Raw genomic sequence first — 13,224 nt, forward strand, 5'->3', positions numbered from 1 at the left:
GAAGATGGGCCTGAGAAAACGACGAGACATCCGCACCCAAGAAAATGAAAACGTAAGACAGGAATATCTATCGGCAACTAGCTTTGCGGTCGAGATGCCTTACCTCACAAGATTCGTTGCCCAATGTTGAACAACCGCTGAATGTTGACTGTCGCTGTCCTCGTGGTACCCTCTGTGGGTCAGGCACGACGACCTGCTCTTTGTTGTCTCTGAGGAAACTTCGCTCGTGTTACTCCACTGGTTGTCGTACGTGTGTGGACCACCGATGTGAGTGAACGAAGCTGGTGTTTGAGTTAGTCTAGCTCTGACGACCATCTGGTATAACCAGGAAGCGCCAGATGGTCGTTTTTGTGTGTGTCAGTGCCCTAGGCTCAGTACACTGCTCGTTGTAGAAATGTGTTCTGTAGGAGAGGTATGCACCTAGTGTTCTATTTTCTTTTTGTTTTTTGTTTTTTGTTTTTTCAAAGCTGCTACGTATAACGCCTAGAACGCCCGCATAAATGACTCAAAGGCAATCACATGAAACGTGGCGCGTGCAGGAAAATACGAATGTGAACAGCTAGATAAGATTATGTGCCCTGAGGAGACCTGCAGGACTACAGCATGACGCTCAGAAGGTCGTCATCACTATATGCCAGTACCTTCAGAATGTATCTTGGTGGTACTGAGCGAACGCTCACTTTCCCTTCCATCTGGGAGATGCGTGAGAGCTCCGGAGTCGTGCGCAACACCAAGGTCCCATAATATAAGGTTACCGTAAAGAAACAAAAAAAAAAGAAGAAAATGAAATCGGCATTGCAGCAGGCCGAGCAGGAGCGCGGTCCTGGGCTTGCTTGGGCCCACCTAGTCGTTTTTTGATCATGGGCATGGGCACGGGGCGTAGGGTACGTACAAAGGGTAACTACACTCTGAGAAAAAAAGGAGTCGAACGAGAGTATTAGGCAATTTTACACCCCTTGATGCAGTTTAACTCTCACCAAACACCATTGCAACTCCCTGTTTCTGCGTTTCTATGTTTTCATGCTCTAATAACTCCATTCAACCAGCGCTTTACTCCGTGGTAAGAGTTGAGCGCGAGGCGTCTGCATATTCTTGGACCGTTTTCGTTCTTTTCATTGCGTAGTCTAGCAACACTGACATCGCGCTGTCGTTTAACGGTTGGCCGTTGTCATGCGGGAACTTGAAACTGAATTAACTATTAACGATGTTCTCAAAGCTGAATAAGATTATCTTCGAAGAACAACGTCGGCGTGCTGAAGTGCAATGAATGCCACAATTACAAATCATGTTTCTGAGTGTCGTCCTGTATGTTCTTCAGGTAAGCATGTGTCCTGCGTTACGTACACGAATTATCAAAATGTGGTAGCTGTTCACAGTTATATGCTTCTTCAAGAGAGTTTCTTTTCGTAAGTGGACCTTTGTATCCTAAGAAGTCTAACTTCTTTGAAGAACAGGAACTTCAAATTGACGATAAGTGAAATCGTATTTTGGACAGGACACTTTGTTAATTAATGTTAACAGCATTGCAGAATAGTCTGGCTTTGATGGAACGCACTGCAGATTACGAAGGTGGCAAGTTACCTAGCATCGCTCGGCATGGCTCTGGAATGAGAAGCCAACTGTGCAGGTTGTGGTAAGGGGGTACCCTGCACTGGTAAGTTCCAATGGGGTAGGTATTACCGCTGTTCTGTATTATCATTCACGTGTATCCTGCCGACGACAAGTGGTGTCAGTGCAGGGGCGGATCCAGTCCGTGTCGCTTTTGTTGTTGTTGGGGGGGGGGGGGGGGGGTTTGTTTGTCGAAGCCCCTAAGTGGGTAGGGGAGTGGGGGACACCGCTGCTAAACCTACTGTTTTGAGCGGGGGGGGGGGGCGATCACCCAACCGTCCCTCCCCCCGGATCCGCCACTGCATCAGTGTTGAGTTCGAATGCTGTTGTTACTGTTTCAGACTTACGAGTCGTTTGCACGGCACATTGGGCAGACAGAGAAAAGAAAGCGCTGCTCCACCTCCACAAAGGATGGATGCACATGAACTAGTTAGAGTAATGATCAGCTCATAAATGAGAATATTATTGATGAACAAGATAGTAAGTAACCGACATAGCACCAATTACTTTTTGCACACACAGACATGATTCAAACCGTTCATTTTCCTAGCATAGTTTGTTTGGCAATTGTTGGTTATGGAAGTATTTGACTTATGATGATGACTTATGCTCGGACTCCATTACCTATATTTATGTTGCAGATTATTACCCAGCATGAGTAATTCATGCCCTTGCTCATCTGCTGAAGGAGGTGCATCTGACCTTTTCACTTGTGTAAGTGCTCATCTTATTACAGGTGTTTTACAATAGATATATTGGGAAGTGTATACACACATCTATTTTAGGCAAGCTATTCTTGTAGCTCCAAATTGTGAATTGCATATGACAGCAGTTTCTCATATAAGGCAAGTACCCTTCTGCCAAGAAAAAAGAAAAATCGAAAGTACATGCACTGCATTTCATGCCTCAGCAGGATGCACTTCAAAAGGCGCGTCTCCCCCTGCTTTCTCATGAAAAAGCAGAAAAGTGGGTGCCGATATGCCAAATTCCTATGCACTGATATGTTAATGTATAGTGCCAGACGAAGTTCGAATAACTGTTTTGTTTCCTGTTTGTAGGGAGTTGGAAGTATATGCCAGGTGATAGTTGCATTGGGTGTGTGGCAACCTTATAATGCAAGAATGTACTTGTACCTGCGGCATCTTACCAATTGTTTTCATAGGATCATATTAAGCACTGAAAGCTTCCTTTTTCTGTTCTTGCCAATTTGTATCAGAGACACAATAAATGTTTCTTATTTAGAGATACTGTTTTGCAACACTTATTTGCATGATCTTCAAGGTGAGGAGACGGCTGGAGTAATGTGCACTCCAGGTGAAGGGCATAACTTTTATGCCTTATGTAGCATAACAAGAACTCCCCAGTGGAGTTACGCTAGCCTCATGAACGGAGTTACTTTTACACCCGATATGCTGGAGTAAATAGGGAGCTGTATGGGAGTAACTTTTACTCTGTAACCATAGGAGTAAACTTTACTCCGTAGTTCCCGGAGTTGCAGATACTCTTCAAAAGGGGTGTTATTTTGCACCCCGGAGTTAGGACGTTTTACCCCCGTAAAGGAGTCGGTACGACTCCTTTTTTTTTTCAGAGTGTAGGGGCAACCACAACACATAGAACCTCCAAGAGTCTAGGGGACAAAAAGTAGTCAAGTGTGGTGTAAGGGTAGCATCCCTGACTGATAATCAGAAGGGTCCAGGCGCGGGAACTCTTCGACTTTTTGGCGCATTACTTGTTCTGATCCCTTTGTGACCTACGCTGAAGTACCTTCGAACGGTTATTTTTGCGTATACAGGGTATCTCCTGTGGCGATGGAACAGCCCGTCACCATCACCAAAATAAAGTTGTTGATGTTGTTGTTTGTGTCTATGTCACAAACTTCCTCCTCGTGAGAGAATTCACAACTCCGAAGGCGCAATTTTTCTGAAGGCAGAACAACCATAGTCACCTCGTAGTGAGTGCCCATACGCAGCGATAACTGATATGAAAAAAATTTCGTTTATTTCTTAACCTTATACATATTGGGCACCGTGAACTCTGTGACGTCAAGACAGGATCAAGCTATCGGTCCATGCCGAAAGAGTTAGGGCCTTGCCACCATCCTCAAAAGCACGTTTTCAGCTCGCAGCACCTTCCTCCGCTGGCCGATTCCCTGTTTACACACAAAACAGCAAATGAGGAGCACGCGTGTTTCCAAAGAGGACAAGCGCAGAAGCACGGCATTTGTCTCAGTTGCACGCGCACCCTGCTTATTGTAATACGCGTAGCATACAGGCAAGCCGTACGACGCAGGAAACGGAACTGTACGTGAGTCCCTGCGATTGCGTAGTTTGAAAGGTGTCTCTTTTTTTTTTTTTTTTTTCGACGTTTTCTGGTAATCATCTCTTACTAAGGAGCGAATGGACAACGAGCAACGGAGTAAAGCTACTTTCATGCCTTGGGCCCTGCAATGGCCCCGCGTTGTCCAGATGTTTAGTAGTTAGCGGTTATTCCTTGCCATTGTATGGGATGCCACAACACACATTGATATTAACTCATAGTCCAATGGTTTCGAAACTCTGATCCCTGTGGCCTATGAAAAATATCAGGCATCGCGTCGCTTTTATTGCAGGAACAGTAACACACGAAACGCTCAAATTTAGATTGGCAGTATAGTCAGAGCGAATCAGCCGGGCTATAGAAACCTTCGCAAGAAAAAATAAATGCATGGCAGGAATAGCTGTTAGTAATGAAGTGAGCTTGTTCTTTAGACCTCACGGGGTCGTGAGCTTTTTTTCTGAAGCAGAATAGTGAGCAGAACACGGTCCGTCATTCGTTGTTCATTTTTTAAGTTTTCGAGCCCCCCCCCCCCCCCCCCCCCCGCTGAATCTATCGCGACATGGGGGTCGAGACCCACAGTCTGGAAAACACTGTTAAATAGTAAAGTGATCTTTTTTCGCCCCCAGAAACAGAGAATTTTGAAACAGGGCAGTCAAGCACTTTGGGGCCCCAAAAGAGATAGGAAGTCACCATTTTCGCACTGCGCAAGGCACTCTTTGGGATCTGAACAGGCGCAGTGAAAACCCTTTAGTTCTTTGGGATCTCAAACCGCATGGGTACGCTATTCTAAAACTCTCTGTTGATGATGGCGTTCCCAGCGGAACTCAGTACTCTACTACTCTACTCTACAAGGGCAAACCGGAAACGACAGTCTCCAGACGTAACGCGATCTCCTTGTTACACGAACTCCACACAAAGACGAGTCCACTTAGGCATAGAGGAGGCGATATGACTTAGGGCTTACCACAGCAACGCTGCCACCATTTACTTTTCCTTGTCTTCTGGTAGACGCCCACGAAGGTGGCTGCAAGGAGGACGACGACAAACACAATTAAATAGAGCATTATTGTTCCTTCTTGAGCTTCTCTCTAAGCACTTGACGACGGCGCTTCCCCCAGAGCAGCGCTATCAGCAGCGAAATTAAGAAAACCAGAAAGATACAGAGTCCCCCTAATGTCCGATGCAGCTCGGGACACGGTGAGCACTCTTCCTGTTCCCGGTGTCGTGTGGCCACCGTAGAGAGACCGAACGCAGTGATGGCTTCGAGAGCTGAAAGCAGACCTTCCATCCACCACTATGGGATCAGAAATTCAATAGCCTTCTTCGTCAGCGTCTTCGGTTCACAATGGTTCTTCCCATTTGTGGCCGCGCCACTCTGTTGCCTGTGCCTGGTGGTGGTAGGTGGTAGGCGATGGTTCTTCTTCTTCGTCCTCGGAGCGGTGGCCGTTAGCCACTAAGGGCGATTGGCCAGGACTAGATGGAATATGGTTAGGATGATGGTCCTTCTTCTTCTTCTTCTACCTGGTGTGGCACACATTTGGTTGTGTGCCACGGATCAATGGGTCGGTGCAAGTGGTGATGATCGTAGTAGAGTAGAAGCAGCTGCGTTTTGGAGCTTGGTGACGCCCTGATGATGATGGGATGAGACTACTACAAGGACTAGAAGCGATGGGATGACGATGGTGGTTCTTAATTGTTAGATCTTCTTCTCTCACCTCAGACGCCGGTCGTCATCCACAGAGGGGAATTGGGAAATAATAATAATAATAATAATAATAATATGGTGCCGTGATGTTTCATGTAAGGTTTGTACAGATATGCTACAAAATGTGGTGATATATGTATATAGTGATACTTTTGATACTTTTTCCTTTTCTTCTTCATCATCATCATCACTTGTTTCGAGTCACTGCATGTGTTTTGCCCTCTACTACACCTCTGCTTTGGGTTCTTGCGCGGACAGCAGATTTCAATACTGTATCGAAATCGATGTACTGTACTCTCCTGCTCGTCGACAGCTTCTCAGTAGCTGTTTGCGACGTGTTTCTAACTGTGGTTCATTCATAATCTACCTAGGCCATGTTTCGTGGTACATATATTGCCGGAACCGTCCACGTCCGAGGGACATCATATCCGGTTTCCTCATTTTTTGGTTCTTTTACGAGGGTCGTTTACTCCAAAAGGAGTTTGTTATTTTATTTATTTGTTTTTTGTCCTGATTCATCCCCGTATGGTGCACAGTCTAGGTGGCGCACTAGTGCACTAGTCCAGGTGCTCTCAAGCCTCTCAGTGAAGTTACAGGTGCAGCCAACACAGTAGTGGTAATCGATTCGTGATAGTAGTGACACGAACGTGTTATTCCACAGCGTGAAATCCTTTTCTTTGAACTTGCCAACTTTTCCAGAATTACCTTTCTATTTTCAGCGTGTCATTCCGCTTTTTTGCTGCGCGGTCTTCACATATCTACTTTTGCCTACATTTCTCTGGATCCTCCTCAGAGTATCCAATTCAGACAGGCGTGAGAACAAGTACGTGAATGACACGTACCCAAAACGTCCGGGATAGACTTCGAAAGGGAAAGTTAGGGCGTGCAAGAAGGTCAAAAGCAAAAGCTCAAGCGAGACAAGCGCGTGTCAGGACAACTTCACGCTGTCGAGAAAAAGTGAGTCCGTGACGCCACGGAGATTGGAAGACCTTTGACCGCGACGAACGAAAGGGCCTTCAAGCTGTCTCGAGTGTATCTTTTCTGGTGCAGCGGACGTTTCCGCACTGCCGTTTGCAGACGACAGTTGACTGTCGTGCAGGGCCGTGCGCAGGAAGGCGACAGAATGCGGCGTCACTTTTATCCAGGAGTTGATCTCGCCCTTCGCTTCTCATAACATCCGCATAGACGCTTCCGCTACCACTAATTTAGTTTCTGGGCATGGTGAGACGTACGGTATGATCCCTTCTGCGATATGGTTGGATCCCACAAAGATCATACCCATGTTGGTATAAGTGCCCAGTGAAGTTAAAATTCTGTAACTCGGGGAGAAATCGGGCGATAATTGTGCCTTCGGGTGTTATCGGGTGTTTTTGTTTCTCCTTTTGTCCTTTCTGATATCTTTTCTTATTTTTTGTTCTTTCGTTGTTTTTCTTTTGCGAGACCGTGACCTTCCAGCGGTAATCCCCGAAGGCATAGACAGTGTTGACACACATGGGTGTATTGCTGGGAACGCAAGTGACCCATCCCTACATGTGTTACACGTGGGGTCCTTTGTTCGTCTTCAGTGGAAACGTCACTTGAGGATTTCATAATGACTGGAATTCGGGGAGAAATCGAGTTTAACCCGAATTGGTCGGAGGTCAGTTCGGGGGGGGGGGATAACCGGGCAGAATGGGGTTTAACCCGAAAAAGTCACTCCCTAGTTATAGTTAGGGTTCTGCGTTTTCGAAAAACATCCGAAAAACATCCGCAGAGTATTTTTCTAGAAATTCGGCATGTTCCGGACACTTCAGAATATATTCTTGCATATTGTACTGCATGCCGGAAATTCCTGTACACGATTGCATTTTTTTTCCCTTCTGGGGCATCACATTTTCGTTTTTTCTTCACCTCCTTTCCACAGGGAGAATGTGGAGAATACCGCTCCACGGAGCCGCTAGCCTCTAGTTTATGGACAAAAATTCCCCCGCAAAACTTTTATCAGTGGGTCAAGGGGGTTTAAGTACAAGTGGAACCTTCCAACAAAGGAAAAGAATCACTTCGCGTTCTCAATGGCCCAATCCTATAAGCTGCCCTCCTTGCATGAGTCATCATAGCTACCAATTTTTCGGCGTCCGTTTTCGGCGCGAACGTTTTAAAAATGCCGAAAATATCCGAATTTGACCAAACATATAAAATACCCGCCGAATCTCTCCAAGAATAAATGCCGAAAACGTGGAGCCCTAGTTATAATGTGTCCAAGCAGGGAGCTGCGTGCAGCAGCGCGAAAGGCAAAAATGAAGAATGAAAGGCCAGTTAGGGCTACTTTGCAGTCATGTACAGTGATGTACATGACATGTCATCATGTACAGTCATTTACGGTGCTATAGATTAGGTGGAGAAACATGCCCTCCCAACCCTGCGTGTAAACAGCGTGAATGTTTCCCGTGATTTGCGTTCTTTCGTATACTTCTCAAGCCAATAATTATTCTATCCGAACCCCACTTATGACTTTTCCTCTCATAGCACAGTATCAAGTACCATGTGTTCCTGTTCCCTGCACCCAGTTCATGCCATGTCGCACGAAAATCGAATGTGCGCCTAAGTCTGTTAACGTGGTACTGGTTGCTCTGCCCTTTGTGCCTCCGCTGATGAAATTTTGTGTGGACAGAATAACACATACACAAATGGGTACGTTTCGTATAGACATGTAGATCAGTAGATGTTAAGTTTACTTGTTTCAAACAAGCATTCTGCGAAATGCCGGCGACAGATCTATGCTCCGTATCCGACCCTGCTGTTTTCAGGGGTAAGAGAAGCCGACCCTGACATTGTGCATACCCCCCACAGTCATGCGTCATCATACGTGCACATATACGATACATAGACAACAATCACCGCTAAAATCATTTGGCACTTATATTCCAAAATACTGTCATTCATATTCTGAATAGCACTTACTATGCAGCTGACATCACCCTGTACGGCCTTGAGTAACTTTCCTTCGTTTCCCACATCCCAGCACGCTTAATCCATAGCTCAAGCGCCGGCCTAATTCAGGGCACATCAAGAAACAATTACCGTTCGCACCACTACGCTATATTTTCATTTCATCGTCCTTCTACAATGCCCACGCGCAGTTTTTCTCCCATTTGCTCGAGGCAAATCACTCGAGCTGCCAAAATTGGGTTGGCACCCGCCAGATGTTCTGTGATCGGTCTTATTCGATGGCAATAGTCAATGTGGCATTGGTTCGAAAGGGGGTTTGGAATTGATGGCGAAAGCTTTCCTACGCCGCGAGTGGGTCTTTGTTGGCCTTGGTGCATGGCCCCGCCCTTCGTTCATTTAGTTCATCTAAAACGTTTTCCTTTGTTGTTCTTATTCTTTCGCAGACAAAGGGTGGTAGGTGATGTGTATTTTTCGCAGAGTTCGAGATAACTCGTTATAACTCGTCAGTGTAACTAAGTTCCTTTTTTTTTTTTTTTGTAACTTGTAACTTAACTCGTTACTTTTGCGCCGTGGTAACTTTCAGAGGAACTCGTTTCTTTTTCAGGTAACTTTGCCAAAGTACCTTAAAGTAACTTACGCTAAGTTCCAAGTTACTTTTAATTCGCCTTTCACTCATGTCCACATATTTTCTTGCTTTCACTCCGCTGCTTTCGTGGCATTTTATGCTATAAAACCTGATATTCATTCAATGACAGTATTATTCAGGAAGTAAGAACCGCTGCCATTGAAATGAAGCTGAACCATTGTGCTCCCGCACAGGGACTAAGATGCAAAGCGTTCGAATTGTTGGCCATAAACGAAAACGATCTAAGCGTGTTCGCACTCCTCCACAGGCAACTCAATGTCGAACTCAACTGTTCACGCGGGCTGCACCTGTGTATAGTGCTATTTTGTGTCCGAAGTAACTTGGGAGTAACTCGTTCTTTTTTTAAATAACTCCGTAACTGCGAGTTACATTTCAGGCTGAAGAACTTCGTTCTTAACTTAGTTACATTTTTCACACGGTAACTTAACTCGTAACGAGTTCTTTTTGACGGGTAACTTCTCGATCTATGATTTTTCGGTGCGTAATACCAGAGACTTTCGACGTAGAGAGGCTGCATTGTGATCAGCGTCATGACCGCGGTTACTCTGAGGTGACAGCGTGCGTTTCCAGCTAAAGTTTTTTTTTTCCTCATGTCGCGTTGGCGCCGCGAAGCAACTGTGGCTATGATGATCGGCGAGCCTGAGCTAATCGCGGAAAACACACAAGCACGACACAACACGACGACTCGACGTCGTGTTGTGTCGTGTTTGTGTGTTTTTCGCCCATCGCTCAAGCTTGCCTATCATGGAGCTTATCCACCAGCTATAGATCACATCTACGCCATCTTATGTGGCTATGGCGCCCTACAGACGTGGACAGATGGAGAGAGGATGGCAGGAAGGAGGGGTGGAACAGGGGGATCATTTAGCATCCTGGGCCGACTTCAGGGGTAACTGAGCCTACATCCGTCTTGAAGATCTGCCGGAAAACCCACGGAACACTTCAGACAGCACAGCCGACACAGCAATTTTCAGCAGGATCTTAATAACCACCAACGAGCAGGTGTTGTGTCCACTCGGTCATGCCGCTGGATGCGATAGTAGTGTGGCGTGACGACAGGAGGCGGCAATATGAAATGCGTGGCAAAAAATGCGAAATATGTGAAATATGTGAGGCATGTTAGGGTCATGGAAGTATGAGAAACAGTGCTTCATTGAAGGCAAATGCATAGTCAGTACAAAGATCGGTACCATACCACCCTAGCTTATATATATACAAAATGTAAATAAATGTGCACATAATTGTGCACTATTAATCACGCCTTTTCTGCTCGACCCTGTTCGACGCTTCAATTAGGAAGCGAAGACCTGTAATTACATAAAACTTCACAACATACGACCGGCTGAACATAAGACTTCCCATCAGAGTCATATTGAGCAAAATCAGTGACTATACACATCTGAAATACGTGTTCCAAAATGCCCTCTAACTATAAGTAGTTTATGAAGTCAAACCAGGTCAGACACCCTCTATGGGTACATCTACCCACCTTTTTCTGTCACTCACAAAGTCGCTGGCGTCCTCGGCCGTGTTCGAAATTCGAACTTGGAACTCCCCGCAGTCCCCCACCCACACAGTCCCGTTTCCGGCTCTAGGACATTTCTGTACACGAACGTTTCGGTGCACGGACATTTCGATACGTAGGTGTTTCGCCAGGGCTGTCCACACGTTGCCGTGTCGAGAAGTATCTCATGTCCGTGGTCGTGATACATTGCCTCTTTAAAGCCTATGTTCTATTTATAGTCAACAATATTGCCAATTAGTAGGATAGTGATGAATAATGCATTGGTATATCATCGTGAGCAGTATCTGTGTGATGACACCACTATACAGGGTGTTTTTTAAGCGTTATAAAATTTTTATCATAAAACTACGCGAGCCGTACCTGGATGCGATTTTCGCAGGTAGGTTATATGGCATTGCGGAAATCCCACGAGAGTTTTATTTTTTTATTTTTTTTTTGTGCTAATTCGCATAACTAATTGATTATAATTTATCAATTGGTTTCTTCATCAAAGCTTTTGATGAAAAAAGTGAAACTGCAGAACAGCAGGCGATCCTTTTTTATGTCCACACCCTTTCCTTGAAATCTTCAACGCGGCGTGAGGTTTAAATGATTCATCTCCCAAATTTTTCGTCAGTTCTATCGAATCTTCGCCATGTTTCATTATACAGTTTCGAGTGGCGTGAAGCAGTTCTTAATTTATTGTTATTATCTCTCCTGCGATTCGTGGGAAAGTGCGAGCTAGCAGTAAGGTGTTTTGTTTTAGGTAAAAGTATTTCATTATGTGGCGACGCCTGGGTACAGAGCAGCGGGACCGCGGCGCGTTGCTATAATTCCTTCGGGGCACACCTCTACTGGACAAGCTCCAACTTGGAAGACTTAAAATTCAGAAACTGACAACCCGAGCTGGCAACGTCCGAGCAACGCCCGAGCTGGCATTGCAACCCGTCTGTCTTGCTGCGTTTCTCTTTATTTTTTTATTATTATGAAGGAGTCTGTTTTCTCTTTTGCTTCATTTTCCTCTCGTTTCTTTCCTTTTTTTTTTGGGGGGGGGGAGTAGCAAGCCGTTTGTGGTGGTCTTTTCCTTTTCTTTTGTGTCATTAAACATATCCCCCTCATGAACCAGTAAACTTTGGCCTGCCCGTGACCACAGCAGGCAGCGAGCATCGACAGGCATATGGCTGAAAGTTGCAGGCGACTTGTACCGAAACGTCCGTACCGAGAGGCCTTGTACCGAAATGTCTGCATACCCCCGTTTCCTTCCGCTATCCACTACCCTCCGGCTGTGGTCATCGGAATCCAATAGATCATCTGGCCACACTGTGCTAACGAATATGGCGACTTCCAGTCGCAGTTTCTGTTCGGTACAGTGGACAACTCTTGTTTTCCTAATTGTTTGCGTCAACGGGCGATATTCACACAAAAGCAAGTGAAATTCTGATTTTCTGACGCAAGCTTTATGGTTTACTTGCGCCGCTTTCAGTTTGGTTGTGCAAGCAGGCCTAAAAAACGCACTACGAACTGTCACTTGTCTGAGGGATGTCAGTTTCCCTTTCACTTCCAGATAATCGCCCAACAAATGATGCAGTCTACGCAATAAGACAGTCGATAGGAATACCAGTTCACCGATACGGCAACGAAACCGTCGGAATTTCTCCACGTTCAGCCATGTACGGCATTGCCGAAGCACAGCAGCTGAGTACCAGACGCGATCCCGTTATTTTTCTTCGAGCAAAGTACTAGAACGTTTCTTCCACAGGGTACCGAACGGCTGTGGAAGTACTATTGAGAGTATACCGTGCAGCAGCCTCGGTGCACAATGCATCACTTGTCGCTTTAATTATTCCTGCGTTTACGGCGAGGAAGTGTCTGTGACGTGTGAAGCACGGGCTGGAGTAGACTGTGTCGTAAGTGCTATCACTGTGTTTTACAACGATGTTAGAATATTTTCCTGTCGTAACTGTTGCTTAGTAACACAACGTACAATACGCGATGCAAGACCACCGCCAAAATTGCTTGTAACTTACGGTTTGTGATCGACACAGGGTGTGTTGTAAGGCAGAAATCACAGAGTGCACATCATCCAAACCATTTAAAAAAAAATCATTCAAAACACTCTCATTGTCATTATAGGGTGCAGGTGTGCCATTTGAGAGGCGCATGATTTGCCGCTACTGCTATCAGACCGTTCCTGGTAAAGAACATGTATGTGAACGTAATGCAACATGTCAGGTGAATAGTTCACCGCGCCAGCGGTACCTGGCCCAGTGTACAGTACGGCCCAACATAACCTGCCTTGGTGAGAATGCCCATCTGCATATCCTTAAACCGTCGGTGATGCAAAAATCTTAACCACTTTACATCCTTGCAGGGCGGCGTACTTTCTTTAAAAACCATCTTTGCAACTGGACAAGGGGATACAGTTGGAGGACTGCCTTGCTTCTCAGGTAACGCTTGAACCACCAAACGTATAGCCAGCAAAAGTGACAGAGTGCACGTTTAGTGCACATACAGATA

General features: G+C 45.7%; 1 protein-coding gene and 1 long non-coding RNA gene across 6 annotated transcripts in view; one reads left to right on the forward strand and one right to left on the reverse strand.

The window, feature by feature from the left end:
• LOC135388923 (TM2 domain-containing protein 3-like) overlaps positions 1–13,224 on the forward strand; it is a 140,594-nt gene that overhangs the window by 126,532 nt on the left and 838 nt on the right. For 3 of the 5 annotated variants that reach the window (XM_064618805.1, XM_064618807.1, XM_064618808.1), the window contains 2 exons: positions 12,841–13,006; positions 13,079–13,154. In XM_064618805.1, the coding sequence (XP_064474875.1) occupies positions 12,841–13,006; positions 13,079–13,154 (242 nt within the window). Of the gene's footprint in view, positions 1–12,014; positions 12,133–12,271; positions 12,402–12,466; positions 12,615–12,840; positions 13,007–13,078; positions 13,155–13,224 lie in introns of those variants that run through there. The other 2 variants (XM_064618804.1, XM_064618806.1) reach the window with 2 other exon arrangements.
• LOC135387506 (uncharacterized) lies at positions 3,581–5,617 on the reverse strand. Its single transcript, XR_010421156.1, has 2 exons — positions 4,889–5,617; positions 3,581–3,757 (listed from the first exon to the last, which is right to left on the reverse strand). It is a non-coding gene; the product is annotated as an uncharacterized LOC135387506 (long non-coding RNA).

This window comes from Ornithodoros turicata, chromosome 3 (genome assembly GCF_037126465.1).
Source record: "Ornithodoros turicata isolate Travis chromosome 3, ASM3712646v1, whole genome shotgun sequence".
NCBI classification, from domain to species: Eukaryota; Metazoa; Arthropoda; class Arachnida; order Ixodida; family Argasidae; genus Ornithodoros; species Ornithodoros turicata.